Genomic DNA, 24,420 nt, shown 5'->3' with positions numbered 1-24,420 from the left:
TTCTTAGAAACCGTGTCAGAGGCTAATACATAAACTATACAACCATAAACAACTGTGTATCAAATCACACGCCTGACTGCAAAATAACTAAAAGGTGCATACTGCCCTCTACTGTATGAGAACAGTGCAGATAGTTTTATATCCCTCCTGTCCATTTCTTGCCAGTTTTGATTTATAATATTTTAATGAAAGAGACCACGGTTCAACACAGAGCTTTTAAATCAAGCCACAGCTTTATTTGAAAAAAATTATATTAGATTTGTATCAAATATTGTACATTCCAATTTTTTGGAATGCCAAATTCTCATTAATTTAATGGTGGTCACTAAAAGAAGTTATGATTTTCTGTTTTAACATGTATTATTACTTTAAAATTGTTTATTGAAAGTCTGCATGTTAACCAGTTCTTATCTGTAAGGCTCTCAGCTTATTTGAAATATAGCTGTATGAGTACAATGTGAGTAGTAAAATTTTGTTTAAAAAAAAAAATAGAAAGGACATCGAACATTACAACATTTAAAAACATTCAATGTATATAAAAAACAAAAATTATTTTTGCATTTTTATCATTTTAACTTATGAATAACATGTTATGCTTCCTTTTGAGAAAGGAAAGGAGCACCTGTAACATAAAAATGCTTTGTAAGTAAATTATTGCATATAGAAACATTGAGCATGACTGCAGATTTTGCAGTAGAAATGCATTTTTTTTCTTCTTTTTTTTTTAAGAGAAAGGCTTCACGATCTTCATTGAGATGTAATTCTGTGAAGAAAAGAAAATTCAGTGTTATTGAGTTAAACGATCTTTGTTGAGATGTTCCTTCTACCGTGAAAGCAAATAAACACTGAACCAGTTTTTGACAAAATGTGATCACTAGTAATTGACAAATAGTGAACGATAAATGTAGAAGTCTTACAGGGAGGGAATAGAACAAGATTCCAAGGAACAGGATAACCAGCAAAAGGAGAATCAGTCCAAGGAAAACCCACTTGAATCTGCGCCATATAATGAACTTCATAGTCTTGCAAGGATTTGTGAACCAGAAAAATGAAGTATCAGGGCGGCTGTGGCATAAACATAATCAGCATTGTTAGCACCCAGAAAGATCCTCAAAAATAATCCAGATCTTTGCTTGAGGAGAGATCCATTCTTACTTGGGTGGTTCCAGTTTTGGATTCATGTTTGGCTCGTCTCTGCCTTTTCCAGCAGGTCTCTCCTCCATTTCTTTTTCTTCCACAATTTCCAGCATCATCTCCACTTTGCCCTAAATAAAAAGAAAAAAAAAAACAAACACTGCATTTAAAAGTCTTAAAGTCTCCACATGAAAAAAATTCCAACATAAATAAATCTTGCTCTGGACATTATCAAACATACACCAAGCTCGTGTTTCCCATTTTTCTCAACTGCACATGGCCACCAGCCCCTCACGGACTTTTGTGAGAAAAGTGAAGACGAGACTTTTCTCATCTTTCCTGACAGCATCTTCAGGCTGCACTTTTCTGGAGTCTTGGCAGGGGGCATCAAATTGAGCAGGTCAAGTTCAACTGAGCCTGTGGAGGAAATATGATCATAGGATGTTTTGTGCATATGACACCTGATATTTATATACAATGTATGAAAAAAGAAAATTATTTCCCATCACTATCTGACATTAAACCAGACCAAATATGTCTGTTTTGGGTTATTTTGTATTAGCAAAATCATTCATATTTAGAATACGATTGGATATTTTTTGAGAATTTGGGGAAGTTCGTGATCATTTTAACACAATTAGGTTAATTGAAAGCACTCCTCTGAATGTATGAATCATGTATCAATCTCAGAACAAATAAGAAAACACATTGTAAAGTGCTGGCTGAAGCTGGTGAGTTTGTCATTTTACACAGAAAGACAAATCTTGTCTGAAATTCCTCAAAGAAGGTATTACTTCCAAAACAACAAAAAACAGATTATAATTTGCAACTGCACTGAGGCAAACATTTTATTTTTTGTCATTTGTAGGTCTGATGAAAGTAAGGAATAGTGTTTTGCCATAATCACCATCATATCATTTGGAGGAAAAGGGGAAATGCAGGACGGTGATGGATTGCTGAGGTGACAATATTATGTTATGAGGTATTTTGCTGCAGGAGGGATTGGTGCACATCATAAAATAGATGGATCTAGCTGTTTATGAAAGCATTCAGCAAATAGAAATCATTTCATTAATCCTATTTGACCTAAAACAGGAATGACTTCAATGACTGCTTTGATGTCAGACAGTGAGAAAATAATCACTACGTCTGTCTTGTGTATATTGTGAATAATTGTGGTTTCAACCTTAAGTGTTGATCTATAATCCTGACATATCTTGAGTAAATAACCAAAATATTTTACCCAAGTAATCATCAAGTGAAAATTTGTCATTGTCCCATATTTGGATGATGATTTTAGGAGGAAACCTGTGCTCGGTTTTGTCCAGATTCCAAAAATGTTCCTAGAAATGGTCAAATGTTGTCTGTTAATTATTATATTTAAACATATAAAACATTGAATGACGTCTTCCTGGCCTATAGATTCACTTACTTTCATTGAGGCAACACACAGCTGTTCTGCAGGTAAATAGTCAAACCCAAAGATGAACCTCCAGTTAAAATTTCCATCGCCATCCAGAGATCTGTAATGGACATCTGTCTTCTGTTTATTCTCTTCCATTCCTGGCATCCACCTGAAAAATAGTCAAATACCCAAACATGATGTCTTGAGGAAAAATATCTCCAAGTCCAAAATACAGATAATTGATTTTGGTTAGAGAAAACATCAGTAATTTACCCTTTAACGTAAATATCGCTCATGTTTTCTCCAGTGATACTTGTTTCATCCAGAGTGACCTCTGTGGTGTTCCAAACGACGACTCGAAGGAAGTATCTGTTTAAATACGTTGTCACAGTGCTTTCAGTATTGTAATCATTATGTTAAAATGTTAGCCTGTACCAAAGTTGTGAAGCTTTTCTTACTTTTTGGCTTTCCGAGGAGTAATAACGCATGGAGGTCCAGGCAGGCCCTGACTCTTGGGGAAAATATCTACCCACATTTGAATCTTTCCCTGCATTTGTGAAAAAGAAAACTCAATCCAACCTTTCAAAATATGTATTGTTGTTGATCTCAGAGTGCTCTGAAAAAGTGCTCTTATCACTTGAGCTGTTTCACGTGTTATCATGCTACAATCACAAAGGTTATTTTAATTTTCCTATTACTAGCTCAAATATTCCAAGTGGCAAGATTATTTTTTGAACCATTGCATATATCAAGTGAAAATTCAGTGAAATTTAACAAAGACAGTCAGATTTGTTGTATTTTTTCACCTGAGGGAGATTGGGTTGGTGCGAACTGTGCAGGGTTCTGGTTTCCACATGTTCAGGAACAAAATCCTGGTCTCTAAGGACATGCAGGGCCAGTCTCTCTCTAGCTGGTCCCAAATGTTGGTGGATCACAGAGTTTTTCTCTGGAAGAAGGATCACACACAATTCAAAATAATACATTCATTCAAAACTTTAGGTTCAGGTCCACAATTACGCAAATAAAATAGGTATATTTCTTAATAAAATATGAAAATATAACATGGTTGATAATAGAAAAAATTTAAATGAAGAAAAAAGAGTTTTTCCTGATGAACTGCCATAGTTACTAAGCAGGGATTGGTGAGTTTCACTCAAAACAGCACTTTATTAATTCTTAATAATTACATTTACTAAGAATTAATTACAAGAATGAGAAAAGCAAGCAGAAATGTTCAGTGTCCATTCAGCCTGATCTGATCTACTATACTTGGAGTTTTCGCAAACTCCAAGATAAAGTTGAAATTTATTTTCCTAATAAAACTGCTTTAAATATTCAAACATCTGAATGTAACATTTAAGGTAGAGTCTCAGTGCATCATTTTATGCAAGATGCACTTCTCCATATAACGGTGTTAAAGTTTTATTTTTCATACAAGAAAATGAATGGGAAACACTGCAGATTCTATTCCAAAGCAAAAATCACTTTGCAGGAAGTGAGGGAAAGGGGAATTTTAGACTGCTAAAAAAATACATTCACTTGAGACAATGAAAAATGCTGTGTCATGCCAACTGTAAACAGGTATTCCAACCCAGGATGACTACATTTTACAGTTTCTCTTCGTTTAGTAGTTTTGCACGAAAAGCAGAATTTTCATGTCACACCACAACATTTGTGTTGCATTAAGTTCAAGTGATTAGACCGGCAGCTCTATAATGCAAATCTTGTTGATGTGGAAAAAAGTGCTACTTGCTGACTCATGTGTTTAGGGGTATTGTCTTGTTGAAATATCATTTTTGTTATATTTCCTCTTTGACACGACCTCCTCAAGTATGTTGATTGATTCAGAAAGTCAGTCAATTCAACTGACTTTCATGTTCAGTGTCAGTTGTGAACATGAAAGGCTGACAAAGCAAAAAGCCTGAAGGAAGAAAACAGCTGGTGAGAAATAAAGAAATCTTAAATATAAATTGTACCATAATCTTGCAGTTTGTATTGTTTTCCAGCAAAAGATAGAGAGCTTCCATTTTCGTCTATGTGTGGAGGAAGAAGGGATTTTTCTTTAGCCAAATTTTGGAGGATCTGGGAAGGTCTCAATTGATCTCTCCACTGATTTATTCCAGACCTACAATCATATGTCAAATGCATAAAAAAGATCAATCAAGCCACAGCATCACAACAACAAAGAGCTCCGACTATCAACCTTTAAAGAGCAATTTCAGGTGAGTAAAGATATTATGCCACTTCTCCGTAGAAGAAAGTTTCCACTTACACACAGTATGTCTGTGGCAGCCCACAGCAAGACCTGAAACAAGACAGGAACCTGTTCTCCAAGTCGATGACCGTCTCGCCAACTTTTTCATCTTTGCTCAGTAAGTCAAAGTCAAACACAGCGATCTTCAAATCCTTTTCCAGAGGGAGGAAGCAGGACAGCTCAAACATCCTGTTTAGACATTAATAGAAGTGGAAAGACGATGCAGTCATACAGACTAAATTTTTCTGGTCTTAAAATAACTTGAGAATAAGAAACCTCACCTTCCAAACTCTGGATTGAGGGTGTTTGGTTTGTAACTATCCCTGTCATCAATTGTTTTTCTCCCAAGCGTTATCTTAATGTACGGGTCACACTGAAATAAACGCCAAGAAACGCAAAATAATAAACTCAAGACAAAAAGAATCTCATATTCAAAGTAAATTAGTAGAAGAAGATCAAAAATTAAGTTGTTATTTTATGATCTTAACCATTTTCATTTCATAAGAAGCTCACCAGGCCATTTGTATCCTTGGGTTGCAGGTCAATGCCGCGCACCACATATATTCTGACCAGGCACTCCTGTGGTCCGAGCTCAGGACGCTCTCTGAACTGGAGAGGTGGAGCGCGCTCCCCTTGGTCAGGCAGAGGGTAAATCCTGAAGGAACCCTAAAGGTCACCAAAGTCAACCAAGCAAATGGTTATCACTGAAACACACTTACAATCTCTGCACTTCTTACTCTGAGTCCAGAATAAATTCAGGAACATAAGACTAAAAAACTTATGACAACACCAATATTTGGTCACTGTAAAGATTTCTACTGCAAGAGAAAATGTTAATTAAAAATAGTTATTGGCAACGGTATGTAACATCCTCTTTTAATTGTAAGATTTAACTAAAGTAACATAAAACACACTCAGTTGCCTTGTTGCTAAAAGGTGCAATACAAATAAATTTGCCTTATCTTATCTTTGGGTCAGTAATTAAACGTTGCAAGCCACAAGAAACAATTAAAATCATCTCCTCATTACAGTGACAGTTTGCTACCTTAAACTCTCCCACCACAGAGGGATCTTCCTCCTCGTCTTCGGTCTTTCCACGGTAAAGCTTGAAAGTGCTGCAGAAATCAGTCAGACCCTGGAACTCTGGGATCTCTTCTAATTCAGTGTCATAAACCTGTGAACCCAACATCAACAGTCCATCTTTTTAATATTTAGTATGCATGCACATTGGAAACATTAAAAAAAAGCAAGTCATCTGTCTCAGTTGCACATTTCTTGAATCTTGATATCTCTATTTCTGAAAACTCCACAGTGTGTTATGGTATAATAGTGTGCAATATATATATTATTATTACTCTTATATTTCACCTGTAGCGTGTCATATCCCAGTTTTAGGTAAGGTCCGCATTTTTCATGCTCTCCAACAGAGGCGTAGAACTTACTCCACCAGTCTACTGTCTCGTCCTCCTAGTCAGAAATGAGGATGGATCTACAGTGTATAGTTTTGCACACACTTTAATATAATATTTGGTAAATGCATAAAACTTACCTTTGCTTCTTTAATCTGTCAAGTGAAAAGCCAATAGAGAATGTTATTAGTACAAACAAAAATGATTCTGTCAGAATTCTTAGTTCTGCCTAAACGTTTTACAATGTGGGATTTATTGGCAGAACTCAACATTTTCCAGGTGGTTGCAGTTAAGCAAACTACACACAAACAGCTCAAATAGTTAAATGACATTAAAATTACAAGGATCTTCGTAAAAGTGTAAAATAAAATTTTACTTTCAGAACCTACTGCAGTCTTACAAATTTTCAACTCCCTGAAAAGTTTCTGAACAGCATTTCCACATCATGAATGGTCTTAGACACACTTGATGCTGTACAATTTCTGCTTGAGATGAAACACATTCAAAAACTTGGCCTGCTGGTGGTAACGTTTCACTGCATGCTAAAAATATGGCGGAGTCAAGAGAACTGTCTTTCACAAACAAGGAATAGGACACAAAAGCCTTAAATTTTAGCAGAGATTGAGTTGTAAGACACTAGAGTGGCCTTCATACTATCCTGACTAAAACTAAAATTTCTGGTGTAAAAGACTGTTGGTGAGCACAAACCCAAGAATATTCCTGATCCGTAGGCCTGGGTCCAAAACCTTTTAGGATCATGAAGGGTTTGGATGTATTTTGGTACTGCAGCAACCATAATTTGGAGGAACCCTTTGTAATTAGTTTTGCTGAGCTATTTCACTTGCTCTTGTTTTCTTTTTGTTTTGCATGAAGGTGCTATTTTGCATATTTTTCCAATAAACCTGCTTCAAAGTGTATTAATTTAAAGCATTATTACAGCAACAGCTGTATGTGTTAACCTTTGCTTTACCTGAGTTTTTAAAACGTTTCCTTCCTCAATGTCTATGACAACATCTCCTTGGGCAGCAGTTATCATGGCCACTACACAGGCAAATAAAAAATATATATTCTGAATTGTTAGGGGCAAAGGATGTGTAAATGTGTTCGATGTAATAGATGTGTAAGAAGACCTCTGGCTGACATGCAGACATCACTGTTAGGGCGGTATGGATCACAGCGGAACTGCTCCAGACAGTCAATGGTGCACTGACCCACCACTGGTTTTCTGCCGAATGGTCTGTGATCGACTACTTTCAGTACAATCGGAGGGGCGTACATCTCTTCCTTAGGCAGGAGCTACGAGCACAGTGAGAGATTTCACATAATTCAACAAACAAAGTTATGATCTACAACGGTTATTCCATGTCAGATGTGTCAGCATCAGAATTCGTATAATGAATGAGAGATTAGGGCTGCTTTGGCTCAACTGGCCTCTTCTTGATTTCCCTCAAGTTTCCCTCTTTACTGCTTCAACTCAAATCAGTTTCGTAACCATTGCAACTTAGATTATTTCTCTTGGTTGTTCAGTATTTTATTTTAGTCATAAAATGCTAAAATATCACACAATTTGATTTAACTGCACTTTATTATCCCAGTAACTTATGGTGTGCCTTGTAGAAGTTGGGATCCCTATTGGGGTCAGTTGATGTTTATGAAATACAACTTCAAGTTAGGAGCCCTGATCAAACCAAAATAACTGATTCTATTCCTGTTGATGTATCAACAATTTGTGGCATTGTGTGGAAAAAAATCATCTCATCTTAAATGTGAATCAAACAAATGAGATGATTGTAGATTTCAGGAGAAACTAGAATATGGCAAACACTATTTCAATCATGGGTAAAGAAGAGGAGAAGAGCCAGATTTTGTAATCTTTCATAGTAGTATATTTCTTCAGCCTTCGTGAAGGAAATTCAAAGTTTTTCTTTGAACATCGGCTGCTTTTCTCTGCTTTTCTGTGACCAACCACGTTTGTTTATTATGCCATTTGAGTCTGACCTATGATGTAATGATTCAAACAGATTAGTCGGAGCATCTTCCTGCTATCAGTGAGTTGTCATTTTCTGCTGTTGTCACATGTTTGTTCAGTAGATAAAGCAGACAGAGAGTTGATACCACTTTGAGGAGGAGCACAGATCCAGGAAAGTTTGGATGCTTTTTGAAGTTTTTGATAACAGCCGTTTGAACCATCTCCCCGCCACACTCCACTATCAGACTGGGGGACGACACTGCGGCTAGCTGAAAGGTCTTCATGTTCCTTAAGCCCCAAGTCAGAACCTAGGATGAATGAAAGGAATGGACCGTAGTTGAGGAGGAGAAAAAGAAGAAAGCTTCAGAAGAAAATTTGGAACTGTTCACCGAGGAATCAAAAAAAAAAACAGTACCTCAATTGCAGTTAGCTGAACAACTGGCCTGATTCCTTGAGGAACCATGTAGAGGTTCCCCCCCCGTCGAGGAGGCACCAGAGGAAGATCCTTATCGTCGCCCTGTTAAACAGCCACCATTTTAAATCATTTATGCAATATAAAGGTAATCAGCTACATTTTAGTACATTCTATACCTTCTCCTTTAGTATAAGCTCAGCAGCAACAAGCACCTCCCCAGCACTGCAACCTTTTTTAGTGACTGGAAGCCATTGCAGTTTCAAACTGTCAGACAAACTCTGGCTTTTACTTGGGAGTTTTACTACAGGGGGGCACATGCAGCGACCCATCGGCTCATCCTTTCCCTGGTAATTAAACCACATTGGTACACAAGTGTTAGTGAATCTTAATAAATCTACCACTGGGGCTTTCTAAAATTCCCAAATTAAAACCGTAAAGCACCACTTGATCGCTGTCATAAAGCTCAAAGACCACATTTGGAGGGTTGCGTTCAATCGTCTGTGGGTCTCCAAAGATCTCGATGTCCTCAAAGATGAGAGTCTGGTCCCACATGGGGTTCAGTGTGGTTCTTATGACTTCTGTCGTCTTGCTGACATGCAGAAATGACACATGGGCATAGGGATCTGGAGTGGATCAAGGCAGAATCGTCTTAGTCACATCGTTAATCATTTCAAATTATGGCTACGTTGTCAGCGTACAGTCATATTTAGTTTTTACCTGAAAAACTGTCCTTGTCCATTGCACAGAGATTTCTTCCTTGGTAGACGTAAACCCTAAGGTGGTAAAGATAGAAACCTGGAGGGAGAAAACACAGCATCCTTCATCCTTATTGGCAACAATGGTAAAGATGATCCAACATCTTTAAAATAACATAATCTGTAATTGCTGAAGCATAAACTCTAAATTTATGCTTCAGCAATAAATACAACTTTAAATTTGAATATGTTTTGCAGCAAAAAACATTTTGAAATAAATGTTTTTCTTTTAGGAAAATCTTTCACCAGACCCAAATCCTGTGGAAATACTGAGGGTGAACTAAACAGAAAAGTAAAGCATTCAGCAGAAAAACATAAGCTAGGATCTAGTAAACTTTCCAACTTTTGAAATGCTACAGAACACTTAAGTGTAGTTTTATTGAAAAAGGGGGGTTGCATAAACAATCCAACTGCAGGTATGTCAACAAGAGAATCATTGTTGACTTTATTTTAAAAAATTCCAAACATGATTATTTTCCCCACTCAATAAATTTACTCAAATAACAAGTTTATCTAAACATTTCAGTGCCAATTTGGGCTACAGCAATGAAAGAGAATTTCTTAAAGGCACTTTACACATTTCTACCAGTGGTGCCAGTAAACATGGAACTGTGTTATCTTTAATTACGAACAGTCAACAATCTGATCAAAGGGATTTTAATCAATGTCCAAGAGTGAATTCCATCTGCCCCAGTTACTCACGGGTAAAATGGCAGGAAACTGTGGGTGTGTTGGCACCAAATGGCTTGGCTGCATCCGTTTTACTGGCCTTTTCATCAACATCAACCCCCTGTTAAGAAAACATATGTCGAGGTACTGAAAGGAAAACTCAAGAACAGTTTTTAGCAAATTATGAATCACAGAGTCAAGCGTAACATCACGCTTCCTGAGTTATGTGCCAGCTTTTTCCTGGAACTGGAGAATAATGGGAGGATGTAACACAAAGAGCCTCAGATTATACCAGTTGCCATGAAAGCAGGTTTAATTGTCACATGTTTTGAAAACTCACTTGGAACATTTAAACAAAACTCACTAGGGCTCCCTCGAGTCTGAAGATGGCAGAGGCTCCAATGCAGTCCGAAGGGACCATCTTTCTCCTCCAGCGCCGGCGCCGGAACGTGTCGGAAGAGCGCTCCTTTCTGTGAAACTTCCAGCCAATCAGAGAGGAGTACTCCCAGCCTTCCCCTGGTTCTCTTTTCTATAACAATGAAAATACAGTACAAGATTGTACTCATTGCATAATTTATGAGCACTCCTTTTTCTTTTCTACATTTTTCTCACCTCAGTTGCAGTAACTTTGTCAGAAATCTTCCTTCTTTTTCGTTTTAGTCTCTTCCTGCGGTGATTGTGGTACATCTTCTCTGCTGCAACCCAGGATTTGGGTTTATCATCAGGTGGAATTATCACTCCATATTCCCAACCTAGGAGTAAAAGATGAAGCTACTGTAAATACATTATTTCAAATATAGAAACAGAAAGAAGTGATTAATTTCAGGAGATTCTTGCAATCATGTTACCCTTCTCATCAACAGCTCTGTCGCTGTCAAAGCTCCAGACATCTTCCCAGTTCCAACCAGGTGGACATTCAAACTCTTCGGGACTCTGAGCTTTTTCTCCATTCTGCAAAACGAACATACACACTGTCATTCATTTTCAGAGAGCATGCTCACAATTCGATAACAGCAACAGCATGCGAACACTTGCTAACTCTGCTTTAACTTCCAACTCATTTGCATTATTAGACTTCTATATGGACAGTTAAGCGCAAATTGTTCCTACTCCTGGCAGATTTAGATATTAAATTATTGTGATTTTAGCAACAAGTTTGTTTTCAACAGGAAATTAGATAAAGTATCTTAAACACACTTAAATACTTGCTGCCAGGGTTTACTGTGCCCTATAGTGAAAACATAATCTGTGTGTGTTTGAGTGAAAACCATGTACTGTACCACGTCCGTGTAAGCCTCCGCAGCAGGTTTCCACTCTCCACCTGGGAAACGTGTTTCGTTCTGAAAAACTTCATCTATGAACTCTGTATGCCCCGCGTCGGCTTCTGTCAAGAGGCTGCACAAAACACCAGTACACCACACCACAAAGGTTAATGGGAGGCTCACACACACACACACTGTGCAGAACAATGATAAAGTTATTCGACCAGCCCAGGATGTTATGCCTCAGAGAGAGTGAGGTCATTTAAATGAGCCTGTGAGAGAATGTAAACACTTAAGAGGACCAAATGGCAGCTCCCTAAATCACAACACTTGCTAGTGTTTACATTTCTATTGGTATTCTGAGATTATAGTGATAATATTCTGTGGCTAGCTCTACTAACCATTAATTACTTATAAAAGATTAATTCCTGGGAAAATTCACTGCCAACTTCAGCAGAAATAAATTAAATAAACATAAAAACAATCTTCCTGTTTTGGACTCTACTGCATTTGGAGTAATCGAAGAGTCCAAGATTTTTGACAAGTAAAAGAGGGCAAAGATCAGAAGAAGCTGGAAAAAAAAGGAAAACAACTGTCTGTAAAAGTGTGAGGTATGTAAGCTTGTCTCAACTAGACTGAAGGTTCAAACCTTTGTAAGAAAATACCTTGTGTGCCTTGTTTTCTTAGTACTGGACAGGAATGTGTGATTTACGTGATAAAGTCAGGCTCTTAAACTTACCATCGCTCTGGATCAACAAACCAGTCTCCCTCCCACTCCCATCCTCGTGGAGGCAGAAAGCGCTCCTGTTTGAGCTTCACTTTGCCGGTCACATCTGAGAACTTGTGGCGACCCACCAGGCCGGTGGTTCCCCACTTCCCAAACACCTGAGCCTGGTTCTCGTACTGCAGAGAATAAGAGAAGAAAGGTGTGTTTGGCAGAGTTTTGAGAAATGAACGAATGCAAGTTAAATGAGATGTAGTGTCAGAGTTGTACCATTTCAGCATATACACTGAAGTTGCCCTCTGAGAAACTGTTGAATTTCTTCTCATAAGCAGAGAGACCTAACCACATGTTGATGCGCAACTGAACGGGGATCTTCACTCCTTTGTTTTTGTCCATGGGGTACTGACAAAGCAAAAATGTGATGAAATATGCAACAAGACAATGGACATAAATATTTTCACATTTTTCCACATTATAACCACAAACTTATATACAGTATGTATGTATATTGGTGGGATTCTACTTCATAGACCACCACAAAGTAGTAAATCATTATAAAAAGGAAGGAAAATGATATATGATTTTCTTCTCAAATGAAAATTTGAAAAGTGTGGGCTGCATTTGTACTCAACTCTCCCTGAACCAGTACTTTCAAAAACAATCTTTCACTGCAATCAAAGCTGCAAGTACTTTGTGGTTTGTCTCTATCACAAAATACTTCCTTCCCACAAAGCATGCATGTAATCCAGTAAGTTCATTGTTGGTCTCATTCTGTCATTTTTTCTGTATGCCGCTGCATAACTTAATGGGAACGTTCAACTTGGACTTATCACAGCCTTTTTTCAAAAATTACTATTTTTTTTTCTTCTCCATAAAGATCAGATCTGTGAAGCTAATTTTCCCACCTAACCTCTGCTAGAACAATCACTATCATTAATGTCGTCCCATTCTGGCCTGCCAGTTAAAGATGGATGACAATGTTCAGGTTGGTTTGCAGTTCTCCCATACATCTGTGTTATACTTGGGTTCAGAGCCTGGATTATTGTTTCATATCCTGAACCTTGTTTTAAACATCTTCTCTACCTTGTCACTGACCTGTCTGTGGTGTGTCATGGGATTCATTATACTATCATATTCTCACCTCTGAAAACATATGGTAGCACTATTGAAAAAAAAAAAAAGGTGTGCAACACTTATCAGATTTTATTTGCAAAAATACATTTTGAAACTGCTTAGTGTTGGTCTATCAAGTATCATACAAATTACCTTGATGCTTGTGCTTATAACATAGCAAAAAAGGTTTAAGGGTTATAAATACTTTTACAAGGCAGTAAAACTGCAAAACAGGCTTTCAAGGATACAGTTTCTAGGAATGTTGGCTGTTTTTTTACCTGCATAAAGACGGTCTGACTTTTTCCACAGTGTCTGCCACAAGCTTGCTCGCTATAGTTAGAGTACAAGATCTGGTGGACTGGGACTCGGGCGTATGCCACTCGCTTCTCCCCTCTCAGCATCCATATGATCACATCTGGCATGCTGTTCTGAGCCTGATGTATGAAAGAATTGTTTTTAAGTTTTAATCACATCCTTTAACATTACATATTATATTATCCAAGGGGATACAGATGAAGCAAGGACCTCATCTGCAAGCAGTTTGATTCTCTCAAGCCACTCTTCAATGTCTCCAACAACTGACTTGACATCCAGGGTCTCTTCTGCCATCTGACAGGCCGCCGCTCTGATACTGACTAAAGCAGCCTCGCGCAGACTTTTTATTTGGAGATCGAGGTCTGTGATGTTGTGCTGACCTTCCAGTGCTGGAAGCTGAAGGCTTTTAGGAGTAAGACAGTGTTTATTCCAAACATCCTAATGTTTAATTATATGATACATCCTCTAAAAAAGAAAGAATGGGTCATGTTTTACTTGTTGATGTTCTCAATCAAATGGTTGAGCAGTCTGAGCAGAACCTCTGTCAGCTGTGCCTCAGACACTTTGGCCTGAATTTCTTTCTTCAGAGAAGTTAGATGGGACTCCTGAATTAAATAACAAAATATATAAAAACTGTAATTAATGAGTAGTATATGGTATGCGTAGACTTTACATCTAAAACTTGTCTCACCAGTTGATCAACAATAAAGAGGAGAACATTGACAGCGTCCAGGCGGTGGCTGATATCTTCCCAGTATGACGTGAGAATCACAACCGGCTTTGTGTCCGCCCAGGGCAGGTAATAGTAGTGGTTACCTGTGGAGATCCCAGTAAATATACCAAGTCATTTTAAACAGATGTTTTGTGCACTTCTACTGAAATACTCCAAGTCAGCAGTTTTGGTTTGTGGTTTGTAAGTGTCATACCGTCAAACACAGCAAAGCTGTACTGGGTGGTGGACGCCAATGGCTTGCAGGTGGAATCCAGTTTGTTGCCATAGTTACCCATGCTGACCTCAAACTGGATTGGCTCACCCGGCTCTTGGAGCATGCAAGCACTGTGGAAAACGGCGCAGAGGGAGTACTTCCTCCTGCGCTGGTATTTCTGTAATTAAAAAGCATGATGGAGTGTTAGAAGAAAAAAGAAGGAAGAAACTTCTGACTTCTTTCACTATGGTATTCACAAATATTAATAAAAGTCACTTAAGGAAAAAGTGACCAGTCACATGACAGCATTTAATGGTTTTAACAGTATGTCAGGGTTGCATTGCATGATGTTTACCTGTGCCACTAGGATGTCATCACTGCAGATATCATCCACATTCTTATCAACTTTTCCATCCACCTGAGTGGAAAGTTCAACAAGGACCCTCCCCCTATAGGCGACTCCTTCTCCCTGGGACATATCACACACCAAAAAACCTCATTCATGCTTTGTCACATTTTAAAACATCATTACGTCATTTTAGATGAAATAGTTTTATTACATTCCCAAAGTTCAGCTCTTCATAAGGGTCGGGCAGGCCGGTGAACTCTCTGGGGCTTCCATACAGGTTGACATAGCAGGGTCCAAAAGCAGGGAGAAACCCCCCCTCTGATGCTGAAGGGCTCACTATAAATCACCACATGTTTAAATAAAACACCTAAACAATTTTAAGTGTCAGATTTATTTCCTGTTCCTCTAGTATTCTCCCTTGTCCCTCTGCCACCTTTCTGTCCTCTGTCCCTCTCCTCTGGCTCCTGCTCAGTCCACTTACACCTCACTCTAGCTCATCAACCCAGGTCTTTTATTCCAGCATTCAACCTCCCAGTATTTAAGCACTTCATTGTCAGTCATTACTCGTCGGTTCGTCTCGTCACTTCTCCATGGTTTCCTTGGATTTTTGTAAGTTTGATTCTTTGTTTGTTCATTAGATATACAAGAAAACTATTTTGTCTCTCGCCTGTTGCATTTGAGTCCGGATTTAACACATCATGACATAACAGATCTAAATAAAAGAGGAACTAAGAAACACAGAAATAACCAAAACCCAACCAAACAACCTGGGGTCATAACACAATTATTAACAAGCTAAATATGAACAATTATGATATGGATCTTCAAGCACGTTGATCTTTGAGTCCTCAAAAAACATCTCAAAGCAATGCAAAATGAAATGCAAAAACGTCCTGTGCAAATTTAAGAGGATGACAGCGAACCAGGAACCAGTGGAATTTGGTAATTGTTAATAAGCAAGCTAATAGCTATTAGCTGTATAAGTTCTGTATGCATTTCTCTGCAGTAATAACATCTGTATAAGAGTGAGAAAAAAAATCAGATAAGATTAAAAAAATTGGTGGTGCAAATAAATTTTTTAGTTGCAACTGTCATGAGGTTTTCTGTGCAAAGTAAGCCATATTGGATTTTGTGGACAGAGTTAATGACAATTTCCCATTTTTCAGTGTTTCAACTTAAAGGTATCTACTGTACACTGTTGCAATACAGAACATAGTTTAAAGTTGACAGTGCCATCTTTACCTAGTGATGTTTGTTTATATTTTTCACTTGTAAGGCAACTTTATCTTTTCTGCTCGCAATAAGAGTTTTAAGTTTGCTTGATATGGCAGGCCATATGAATTTAAACCATAGTAATATTTCACTTAAGGATGCATTTCTTATGTAGGATTTTCCTTACTGTGGTTCACTTTTTTAGTCACATTGTGCTGCCTCATGAATGTCTTTCTTTTTCTTCCTTTGTTAAAGACAATGGTTGTTGTACACATTGAGCAATGTCTTTTTTTGATATAATATTGTATTTAGTTACTTTGTAATTTAAAATATACAAAGAGTTATTCTCATACATACATTCAGAGGCTGTGTTTGAAGTTTCAGTCCTGGTATCTGTTTAAAATAAAACAAAGATGTGGTGTTTTGTACATCAATGTGTAAAATCAAGTGAAAAGAAAAAAAACATCATTACCTTCAATTTCCCCACCAGAGCAAGACATTTTGCTCAAATTCAAAAATGTTGTTCCAATGGCGTCATCCTTGCTTAGACGATCCCTTGCAAATGTAGATAGCAATATTAAATACTGATATTTGCATTTAATCCAAGGATTTGTCTGTAGAATAATGTCAACACTTACCAGTCATACATGGTCAGTTTGATGCGTTCACACATGGATGGAAACTACAAAAGCAGAGGTTATTTGTGCAGTAATGTTTACCATTCTAAAGTTCAGATGATGATGAGCTGCAACATGCATCTTTCTTACTTTGACCTGAAGACTGATGACTTGGTTCCACTCTGGATTTGCATTTTTTTCGATTATTTTGGTGCAGAACTAAAACATTGTTAAGAGTAAGAAACAATAGTCATACACAGACTTGTTATTAACTCAAAGATAAAAAATACCTTCTTTCCAGCAAAGGTGACTTCCAAATATGGATCAACCAAATTCTTCTTGTCTCCATCCCCTCCAAACACTTGCTTCACTGTCTGAACGAAGGCGTCGTCCACTGTAAGGCAAAAGATTTTGAAATGAGGTTTCTAGAGGGGATCTGACTGAATAAATTGATGCATTTCTGTGCATCAATTACTCTGTCCCTTACTCTGTGGCATATCCTCTGCACGAAACACTTTAAGGCTCAGAGTGGCCCATCGCATCGTGACACCAGCTGGAACCAAAAGATTACTCTCTATATCATCCTGCTCCTCGCTTAGCTCTCTTCTTTCACTCTGGAACCAAAAGAAAAGGATATAAGAGTTTTTTTTAAATAATCATTTTAAAAGTTGCTGTAGGATGTGTGAAAATGTTGCCTGTACCGGTGGGTCATCTCCAGTGCCGACAATAATAATGCTGACTTTCAGGTATCCTCTGGCCCCTGTGCTGGATTCCTCCAGATCACTCAGGAGCAGCCATTTTCTCATTATAGAATGACCTGGAAATGGAGAGGAGAATTTGTTTACATCGGTGCACGAATATAAAAAGAAATTCAAATTTTCACAAAATGTATTTCTTTGGTAAAACTGACCAGGTTCATTATAGATGTAGCCAACATCCAGCTGAGTAGAAGAGGAAAAAGAGAAATATTAAACTGCTGTCAGATAACAGAATTTTAACTACTCTAAAAAATACTTTAACATTTAAATTTTCAGCTTCGGTATGCCTTTGCATATGTTTATATTGGTGTATAAGTGATACAGTATACCTTGAACTCTCCTATGAGACTGTCCGCTCTGAGGGAGAAAGAGTCATAAACCTGTGAAGAAAAACAAAACATTGAGCTGGTAAAAACACCCCATCTACCACTGGGACGGTAAGCTTAAAACATGTCAACTTCTTTCTCAATATATTTTTCTTTCTAGTGGGCCTATTGGCATGACATTCACACTTCATATACCGTAGCTATTGAAATTAAATTCACACTTTTTCCAATTCCTCTGAATTAACTTATAGTCAATTCCTCTGACTACGTGTCAGAGGAATTGGAAAAAGTGGATGACTGAATGATAATCTTGTAGAAAAACTAGGTGCAAAAACTGACATAATGCCAAGAAAACCAATAGAAACAATGAGTGTTGATAAAGAATCTCTTTTCCCTCTCAGTGTATTTAATGAATGTTTCCAATTATTGGAGCCACAATACTAAAATAAACATAACATTATTACACAATTTACTAGACAGAACCGAGTGTTCGTCACAATATTCCTGAAGAGTTGTCCAGTTGTCTGCTTCAGCGCAAGACTCCACTGCTGAAGGAGAAGCCTGGTGAAGCCGAGTGTAAAATTTAGTCTAGAACAATTGGACAAGCAAATGACATACTGGGAGATTACAGAGGTCGCTTGTGACCAGATTTTATATCAGTATACATGCCATGTTCAGAGTGGGATTGGTTTGCAAAGCACCCCAAAAATTCAGTATCAGCAGAAAGTTTGGAGGTGGGAACATTGTGGGGCAGGTGAAAGATTAATGAAGAAATTCATCAAGACCTTCATAATAAGAATCTGGAGATGAAATAAAGGTAGATTCTCTGTTGGTTTAGAAGAAAAAAATTAAACCTTCTAGACTGGCCATGTGTGTGGGCAACAAATCTACAGGCTCATAAGAAATATATTTACTAAGAATTCCTGCTTCATGAATAGAAACATAATACTTACTCGAAGACTGATGCTCTCATCAAAAAGCTCTGAAGGCAGCATATTAACATTGTAGAAAAACATCTAAAACACAGAAAAAATGAAAAACATTTATCTTGGGTAAATATGTGGGTGTTTTAGGATTTCACAGTGAGACCAACATTCTCACGATGGCAAAAGCTGAGAAAGTGAAAAGTCTTGCAAAATGATCTGATTGCAAAGGATAACATAGTGGAGTTAACAAGGCCATTTTATTGTTGCAACTAATAAAGAAAGAAATGCCTAGCATTTTACAAAAGCTTGAGGATATTTGAGGAGCAAATAAAGAATAACAGAGCAGCAAAGACTATCAGAAACTTGCCTCATCGAAGAATGGGTTGTTTCCTCTCCTGATTCTGGTCCTGTGGGTCTGTCCGCAAACATTCACTTTCACCACTGGCTTTATGTTGTTGCCTGGCAGCTGACGACCCTCGATAACACGAACTCGAATCTGGTTTTTAAAATAGAGAAGACAGATGAAGAAACAGTCAGGCAATGGATTTAATTACATTTTAAAAAAAATATAATTAAACATTGTGGGGCAGCTGTTTGTCAGCTTCTTATTCACTGAAGCTGACAAACACAACTACTCCAAATGCAAAGGACCAAATGTGTGAAAATATGTAAGACCAACAGATGAATTTTTAGTTTTACAGAATTACAGAAATTTTAGTGATCTACTTTCCGGTGTGAATTTAAGTCTCCATTTAATCTGATTGTACATGCTCTTGTGCGTCATAGAAACATTCCTGAATCCGAAGTCTAGTTGGTGTTTGTTGTTATGCAGGAAAAGTAAACAAAACAAAACAAAACCTGGAAGTCTTGAGGCTTATTGGCCAGAACCTTGTTCCTCTTTCTACTCAAATGATGCGACTTATGACTTGGTTTTCCAGGTTGGTTTGGTAAAGGAGGCATTCCTGAACTTCCAACCTGACCAGCTCCATCCATAACATCCTGTGTCTCATCATCCTCCTCATTATCTCCTGAACAACACAAGAAAAAAAGATTTGAAACGAGCAATGCAACTGTGCTTAGTCTTCTTCTCAACAATTAAATAGTTGGTAGTTTAAACAGAAACGCATAATTATAGGTGCAGCTGAAATATTGTTTATAATATTTCCCTACCATGAAATGTGTATTGCTGTAATAAATAAATGAAATTAAATTAAATCATTTTATACATTTCCCAATATGTGGCTATTCCACTATAAGAAAGGTTTAAGAAAATTGCTAAGGCTCTGTTTAATTAAGTTGGGTCTACTTTATCTTAGGCTATTATATCACAGAAATTGCAAGTCACTTTGAATAAACATACTTCATTAGAAATATATATTATAACTTCAGAGGCAAAAGTGTAAGTTGACCAGAGACCAAGATGGAAAGACATAAATAACCATTTAATGTCATAATAGAAGTCTGACCATTTTAATAGAAATGAACTGTTGTGTTTTTACCTGCTTCTGCGTGGGAGACGTTGATATTAGTGTGATCATTTAGGTCTGGACTAGAAGGTGACTCATACCCAATGGTCAAATTAATGGTTGCCTGGAGAATAATAAATAAATACCATTATATATAGACCATACATTTCAAGTAGTATGATCCAATCCATTATCTACTATGAATATAATACAATATAGAATAACTTGATACAAGCAAAACTGAAGTTGCTGTGAAGGTCTAACATTTTAAGTATACATGGGATCATTCATGATGGAAGTAAGCGAATTTATTTACCCCCACATTTTGCTGCTTCTCATTGATCAAAGGGACATTTTTAGAAGGCAGGGACTTCACTTGACTACTGGCCAAATCACTCAGTGAGATTTTTGTAGAGCCAATGAACCTAGAAAGAAATCACATTCATTTATGTTCAGCAAAAAAATCACGAGTCATACTTGTAATACTGAGTGCTGATAAAAACAAACAAAAATAAAACATTGCTGTGAATTTGCGTCACAAACAGAACTTCAAGGAGGCTATGGTTCAACAAATAGTAACCCACGCAACATAAACTGGAACCAGAATAAATGTTTATAACTGTTTTTGCTCGTTACCATGAATGACTGATACTCCTAACTTCCCAGTTTCACTGCTTCCTGAATATAGCATGAAAACTTAGTCCCTTTGTGTAAAAAACAGAAGCTCTACAGCCATGATTAATAATCACAATATATTGCAACAGCCTGGAAATTCTCCAAATTCATGCCACGTCTTTCAACTCAACTAAATTTGAACCAAAAATGGAATTGCAAAAGAATGTCATTGCAATGGAAGAAAGGATCTTCCCTGATTAATCAACAGTTGCCAATGCAATTTCAAGGATATACTTTGAGGAAGTGCAAGCACAACTTTTTTTTAAATGTACCACTGACTTGTGCTGCATGCTTTGTGGTCACTTTAATGAGAGATAATAGCACAAAATAGTCTGAATTACAAGGAACAAAAGGCACATGGAATTTAGTTGTTTTCTTTTGTCATTCTTAACAGAAGATTGAATATAGTTAGCTCTCATTGATGTTAAAAGTTTCTTACTAGTACATTTCCAACTATCAGTGGACAATTTTGTCTTTACTCTGCATTGTATTTACTCAGACATTCGATATAATCCAGTGCCTCCAATGACCTTCAGACATCATCTAAATAGGTAAATAGAGTCCACCTGTTTGTCGTTTATTCTCAGTATAAAACAAGTTTTAAACAGGCTTGAGTTATAAAACAATATCCTAAGCTGCCATTGTATTAAGGAAAATTGTTCAGCTTAATGAAAACTGATAGAAAATTAATCTAAAGATCAGTCAAGAACTCTATTGTAACTCTGGGGGAGCTGCAGAGATCCAGAGGGAATCTGTTGATAGGACAACTATTGATTCTGCCGTCCACAAGAATGTAGTAGTAAGAGTAACACCTAATGTCAAAAGAAAAGCATTAGAAGTCCTGTTCGTATTTTCCAAAAAACATGTTGGGGACATGGCAAACTTGTGGAGGTAGTTGCTCTGATGAGATCTTCTGCAAAGCCCTTTAAGTGCCATTACTGCTTGAACTGCAGTCATCACACTTGTGCAAAACACAAGCCACCACAAGCTCTTTTGATTATGATGTATCATTCATCATAAGGGAGACAGAAGCTCCACCCTATCCCACCATCACCTCTCCCTTCTTGGATTGCAAATCAGTTTACATTGTTACTGTTGATCACTGGAATGACTCAATGGAAATGTTGTTACTTGGCCTGCCTTCTTGCCTACATGTCATTGCGACTAATGCACTGAAACTGGTGAAAGAATGTCACTAGCAGAGCAGCAGCTATTTAACCATAACAATAAAGTCACAGTCTTGTTGCTATGTTGCTATGGACGTGAAGTTTAGAAAGTAAAAGAGCTCAATCTCTGCTTAAGGCAATATTTTCATTGCTCTTAGAAGAGAAGAAGAAAGCACTTCTTTTTGACAAGTCTTAACATGGTTGCAGTGAGTTTGAGACACACAGCTAAGTGAAGTTTCAACATGCTGTTCAGAATTCAGAGAAATATTATCCTGTCTTCAACAACGCTTTAAATGGTAATCGCTATCTTATTCCTGGAAACACAAATATTTCAAGAAGGAAAAATGTTTCTTTGTTTCTTTTCCTTTGCCTCACTCAGAATTATTTCTATTTTTCTTTCCTTTTTCTTCTCCCCTTTTTTCTCCCATCAGACAGATGTTCTCTTGGGGACGTCCTGCTCCCCAAAGATATACAAATGACCAGCTTTAATCAAAGCACATTAAACTGTAAACTATTACAATACGAATGTACAAATGAGGGACAGCGGAGTCCCTGCTCGAAATTCCGTGAAAGAGGTGTACGGAGCCTTGTACCAGAAGCCCATTAAAATGCTGTCTACATCGTTTTAAACTGTGTGATTGTGAGCGTGAGTGGGAATAAAAATAGCAATAGGTATTTTGTTACATATAACACAGTAGGAGTGTAACAGGTAAACCTTTTATGGATGCAAACTCGACTAAAAATCCACCTGTTTAGGATTGTATTTGAAACGTAATCAATTATAAATTTATTGATGGAACCTGACTTAATGTCGTGTTTTGATTGTTGATTCTATGTTGCATTGTGTTTCTGTGTTTGATATGATGTAAAGCACTTTGAAATGCCTTGATGCTGAAATGTGCTATACAAATAAAATTTGATTGATTGATTGATTGAAATGTGACAGTGTATCATAAACACTTACTTGTGTTTCCCAATTGTCTCATAGTCCTTTACAACCACATCAATGTAGGAGGATGCATCCAGAGGAGAGCCTTTCAGATCAAACTCAAGAACCTGTAATTCAAAATGAAGAGCATTTAAAACAGTGCATAACTTGTAAAAGTTAAAAATAAAGTTAACAGCACTGTAATTCTTCACTTACTTCATTCCAAACTGGGTTCAAGTCATTGTTAATTGCTTTTGTTTTCTTCTTTTCACCTGAAAGCATAAAAAGGGGAATAATTTATATGTTGGGCGTTAGCAGCTTTAGTAGGGTTTTTATTCACGTTACTTTCTTATGTTTTTATTTTGAGAGGTATTCAGCTAAACTTGTTGCAAACTTGTGAAACATGCATTAAATCAAATGCATGTGCAAATGAAAACATATGAATAAGTCCAAGAACAAGCACTGAGACATTAGGTTATATTATGACCTTATAAGGATGTATCTTCCTCATTTTCTGAATCGCTGCCCAAATATTTGACTAAAGCCCTCTGGAAAAGATTCCTTAACTAAGGACTTATTATGACATTTTTGCTACCAAAGAAGGTGACCGAAAAAAACATAAATTAAAATATGTGAATGACTAGTCTGGCTGACAGAATTTTTTTTTTTAAATAATATGAGATTCCTCACCTCTAAAAAGAACAGTAGCAATTGGATCTGGGTTTCCTATTTTCTTTTTAGGAATCCCGCTCGCAGACTCGACAATGACCCGCAACATAGTGACCAAAATCCAAGTTTACTCGGCGACTCGACACATATTCCGTCAGGAGAGTTGTACTCCTCAGAGAGAACTGAGATGAAAGGAGGAGAGAACTGCAGAAGAGGATGAGGACAACCTCATTCATGAGTCATAGCGGCCAAAAAAACACTACCTCTGAGGTGGCTTTAAATGAGGAACAGAAATGGGTGTGCACACCCAGTTTTTAAATATGGCAGAATTGTCTCATCGCCTTTAATCCCCCCAGGGTAGTTATGATAGGTTATTTTAATTTTGTTTTAATGCTGAGCAACACTACCCTCTAGCGGACCTATTGGTACTGCCGCTGTAACTCAGAATTAATAACCACAAGTATATCGAGATGAACTATTATGATGTATTTTCATTTTTTAAAAATATAATTTAAAACAGATGCAGTAGTTCTTGCATCTGGAAGAACTACTGGTGCCAAGAACTCTCAGGCTTCCTTAAATTACTTTACGTCAAATGGCATTATAAAGTGACTTTGACTAAATTGCTTTACAAATAGGATCTGAAATGTCTGCAATTGAATTTGAACATATCTGTACGATTTGATTGTATTGGATAAATTTGATTACATATTTCTAAGAGTAGACATTATTTGGACTTTCTTGTGAAGTGCTTTAAGATAATATTTGCTGTGAATTGGCACAATAATGACAACATAAATATCTGAATTAAACTGAACTGAATTCTGAGCCAATATTAATTTTAATGGATTAAGAGCAAGAGTAGCAGCAATAACTCCTTCAATAGTTTTGTCAAGAAGGGCTGTTAAACACAAAATGACAGGATGAATTGTGTCAGCTAAAAAAGAACATTTTTTGCCAGCAATAGTTCAAACACAG

The 24,420-nt window shown here is 37.2% G+C and overlaps 1 protein-coding gene across 1 annotated transcript; it reads right to left on the bottom strand.

Annotated features, from left to right (window-relative positions):
* Positions 1-214: 214 nt before the first annotated feature.
* LOC102226746 (myoferlin) lies at positions 215-23,707 on the bottom strand. Its single transcript, XM_023327599.1, has 54 exons — positions 23,464-23,707; positions 22,990-23,045; positions 22,810-22,901; positions 20,321-20,429; positions 20,038-20,128; positions 19,397-19,566; positions 18,906-19,034; positions 18,566-18,628; positions 17,616-17,666; positions 17,439-17,469; positions 17,230-17,345; positions 17,016-17,142; positions 16,819-16,922; positions 16,679-16,747; positions 16,550-16,593; positions 16,384-16,466; positions 16,269-16,304; positions 14,911-15,035; positions 14,706-14,819; positions 14,351-14,528; positions 14,116-14,240; positions 13,920-14,029; positions 13,635-13,827; positions 13,388-13,543; positions 12,267-12,398; positions 12,012-12,175; positions 11,291-11,405; positions 10,859-10,961; positions 10,623-10,762; positions 10,375-10,539; positions 10,044-10,131; positions 9,304-9,381; positions 9,028-9,209; positions 8,763-8,930; positions 8,587-8,688; positions 8,318-8,479; positions 7,333-7,498; positions 7,173-7,243; positions 6,343-6,357; positions 6,162-6,260; positions 5,839-5,967; positions 5,307-5,459; positions 5,075-5,166; positions 4,812-4,982; positions 4,516-4,664; positions 3,346-3,485; positions 2,998-3,086; positions 2,813-2,908; positions 2,567-2,708; positions 2,378-2,477; positions 1,376-1,551; positions 1,156-1,265; positions 918-1,065; positions 215-763 (listed from the first exon to the last, which is right to left on the bottom strand). Exons 1-54 carry the CDS (start codon positions 23,549-23,551, stop codon positions 725-727), a joined length of 6,144 nt encoding a protein of 2,047 aa, XP_023183367.1. The 5' UTR covers positions 23,552-23,707; the 3' UTR covers positions 215-724.
* Positions 23,708-24,420: the final 713 nt, after the last annotated feature.

The sequence above is a fragment of the Xiphophorus maculatus genome, chromosome 22 (assembly GCF_002775205.1).
Source record: "Xiphophorus maculatus strain JP 163 A chromosome 22, X_maculatus-5.0-male, whole genome shotgun sequence".
NCBI classification, from domain to species: Eukaryota; Metazoa; Chordata; class Actinopteri; order Cyprinodontiformes; family Poeciliidae; genus Xiphophorus; species Xiphophorus maculatus.
The sequence above is the reverse complement of the archived record's forward strand: the minus strand, read 5'-3'. Positions and strand labels throughout refer to the sequence as shown.

Excerpts from the sequence above, each read along its gene's own strand:
- LOC102226746 (XM_023327599.1), bottom strand. The coding sequence starts at position 23,551 with ATGTTGCGGGTCATTGTCGAGTCTGCGAGCGGGATTCCTAAAAAGAAA. Across the intron at positions 7,244-7,332 it reads TGTCTGCATGTCAGCCAGAG|TGGCCATGATAACTGCTGCC; the intron begins GTCTTCTTACAC and ends TTGCCTGTGTAG. Across the intron at positions 3,087-3,345 it reads ACCAACCCAATCTCCCTCAG|GGAAAGATTCAAATGTGGGT; the intron begins GTGAAAAAATAC and ends TCACAAATGCAG.